This window comes from Mandrillus leucophaeus, unplaced genomic scaffold, assembly GCF_000951045.1.
Source record: "Mandrillus leucophaeus isolate KB7577 unplaced genomic scaffold, Mleu.le_1.0 Scaffold71, whole genome shotgun sequence".
Classification (NCBI taxonomy): Eukaryota; Metazoa; Chordata; class Mammalia; order Primates; family Cercopithecidae; genus Mandrillus; species Mandrillus leucophaeus.
The window spans coordinates 3501187-3503828 of NW_012107697.1; the positions used below are offsets into that span (position 1 = coordinate 3501187).

Consider the following 2642-nt stretch of genomic DNA (forward strand, 5'->3'; position numbering starts at 1 on the left):
TTTTTTTACTTTACAGTAGTGGGAAAGTAATACACATTCAGTAGAAACCGCACTTTGAATTTTGACTTTTAATCTTTTCTGGAGCTTGGCAATATGTGGTACGTTACTCTCAATGCTGGGCAGCAACAGTGAGCCACAGCTCCTGGTCAGCCATGTGATCACAGGGTAAACAACCACTCTACAGTGTATATAGATGATTTTGCCCAGCTGTAGGCTAATGCAAGTGTTCTGAGCACATTTAAGGTAGGCTAGGCCAAGCTATGGTATTTGGTAGGTTCAGTGTGTTAAATGCATTTTCAACTTAAGATATTTTCAATTTTTGATGGTTGTATTAGGATATAATTTCATCAGAAATCAAGGAACATCTGTACTTAAACTGCTTGTAAAACTACTGTAGAGGCCTGGCGCCGTGGCTCACGGAGGTCTGTAATCCCTGAACTTTGGGAGGCCGAGGCAGGCAGATCACCTGAGGTCAGACCAGCTTGACCAATATGTAGAAACCCCATCTCTACTAAAATTACAAAATTAGCCAGGCATGGTGGTGCATGCCTGTAATCCCAGCTACTCCAGAGGCTGAGGCAGGAGAATCACTTGAACCTGGGAGGTGCAGGTTGCAGTGAGCCGAGATAGAGCCATTGCACTCCAGCCTGGGCGACAGCGCGAGACTCCGTCTCAAAAACAAAAACAAAAACAAAAACAAACTACTGTAGAACTGCTTGAGGTTGGGGGCATTATTTTCTTTGGTAAACCCAGCTGCTGTTTGTAGTTGTTTGGTGCTTTGATTGACTAACATGCTAAAAATGCTGCCAATCTCATTGTTAAACATGTTGAATGTCATATTCATCATAGAGTAAGAATACAAAATTGGAGTGACCTATTAAAATATTGCTTTGTATGTGTCCTACTTGAAAAAATCTCTGAATTTATCTACAAATGTGCTACAGAAGGGCTTTTTACAAAATACCTTTATGTACAAACTTTTGGGAATATGGCTTTAAATGGAAGATTATATGGAAGACATATTCACAAACCATAAAGCAATTATCTACAAGTATAGAGGCTGTATTAAAAAACAATGTATTTGACTTATAAGAGCAGCTACTAGTAAATCACTTTTTAGGTGTTTGACCATCAGAAATCTTAAAATCATGACATATGCAAACTTAAATTTACAAAGTAAAACATATTAGTGAGAAGTATAATTTTTAGCAAAAGAATTCGTAAGCTCATTGATCTCCCCCAAGCCAGCTCCAGCTGCTACACAGATGAAACAGCAGTGATTTAATTTTATTTGAACCTAGAAAAGTTATGCCCTGCCTGTGGTCATAGTGGGTTTTATAGTGAGTAAGAAAGAATGCTAGTATGCCAAGGATTTGCTTCCCAGAGTAGTAAGATGTTAGTTGCTGTAAAGGTGTCAGGGTGTAAGAAAATTAAATTTTAGGCTGAGTGTAGTGGCTCATGCCCATAATCCCAGCACTTTGAGAGGCCAAGGCAGGCAGATCACTTGAGTTCAGAAGTTCAAGACCAGCCTGGCCAACATGGTGAAATCCCATCTCTACTAAAAATACAAAAAAAAATTAGCCAGGCGTGGTGGTGCATGCCTGTAGTCCCACCTACTTGGGAGGCTGAGGCAGGAGAATCACTTGAACCTGGGAGGCGGAAGTTGCAGTGAGCTGAGATGGCACCACTACATTCCAGCCTGGGCCACAGAATGAGACTGTCTCAAAAAAAAAAAAGAATGAAAATTTAGTCTCAGTCTTCAGACATTTTGTATCTTACATTCTCCAAATGTCAGTTTTCTGTGTAATTTATAAGTAATGTAGGCTAAAAGGTAATAGGTTGTGATAGGCTACAAGCAAGAAAACATTGGGACTCGGCACAGTGGCTCACACCTGTAATCCTAGCACTTTGGAACACCGCGGCAGACAGATCAGCTGAGGTCGGGAGTTTGAGAACAGCCTGGCCAACATGGTGAAACCCCGTTTCTACTGAAAATACAAAAATTAGCCGGGTGTGGTGGTGCATGCCTGTAATATCAGTTACTTGGGAGGCAGAGGTGAGAATCTCATGAACCTGAGAGGCAGAGGTTGCAGTGAGCCGAGATCGTGCCATTGTACTCCAGCCTGGGTGACAGAGCAAGACTCTCAAAAAAATAAAAAAGAAGAAGAAAGCATTGGAATATGATCAGAAAAGGTCTGGTTGTGTCAAGGTCAGACCTTTTTAATGGAGAACCATTGATATTCCACAGAGAGATGCAGTTCTGTGTATTTTGTCACTTGAGAGTACTTATTGAAATGTTGAAAGGATTCTGGTTGTCTGTCTCTTTGTCTGGCCTTGTATAAGCTCAGTATCCCATTCTCTTTTGTGTTCTTTGCATTCTTGGCACAGTTCAGTGGACCAGGAGAGGAGAAATTGAAACATGCTGCTGCTACCTTTTGCAGTAACCAACCTTTCGCCCTGGAAATGATCAAGTCTCGTCAGAAAAAGGATTCTCGATTTCAGACTTTTGTGCAAGTGAGTTGAGTGAGTCATGTAAGAAAAAAATAAGGCAAGTTTTTATCAATTATCAGATAAACTGGGGGAATTCTGACTAAGACTTTTACAAAGATTACATCTATGTTAACTTTTTTTTTTTTTTTTTT

The 2642-nt window shown here is 40.5% G+C and overlaps 1 protein-coding gene across 3 annotated transcripts in view; it reads left to right on the forward strand.

The window, feature by feature from the left end:
* ARHGEF12 (Rho guanine nucleotide exchange factor (GEF) 12) overlaps window positions 1–2642 on the forward strand; it is a 155046-nt gene that overhangs the window by 126087 nt on the left and 26317 nt on the right. For all 3 annotated transcript variants that reach the window (XM_011964974.1, XM_011964973.1, XM_011964975.1), the window contains one exon: window positions 2389–2514. In XM_011964974.1, the coding sequence (XP_011820364.1) occupies window positions 2389–2514 (126 nt within the window). The remainder of the gene's footprint in view (window positions 1–2388; window positions 2515–2642) is intronic.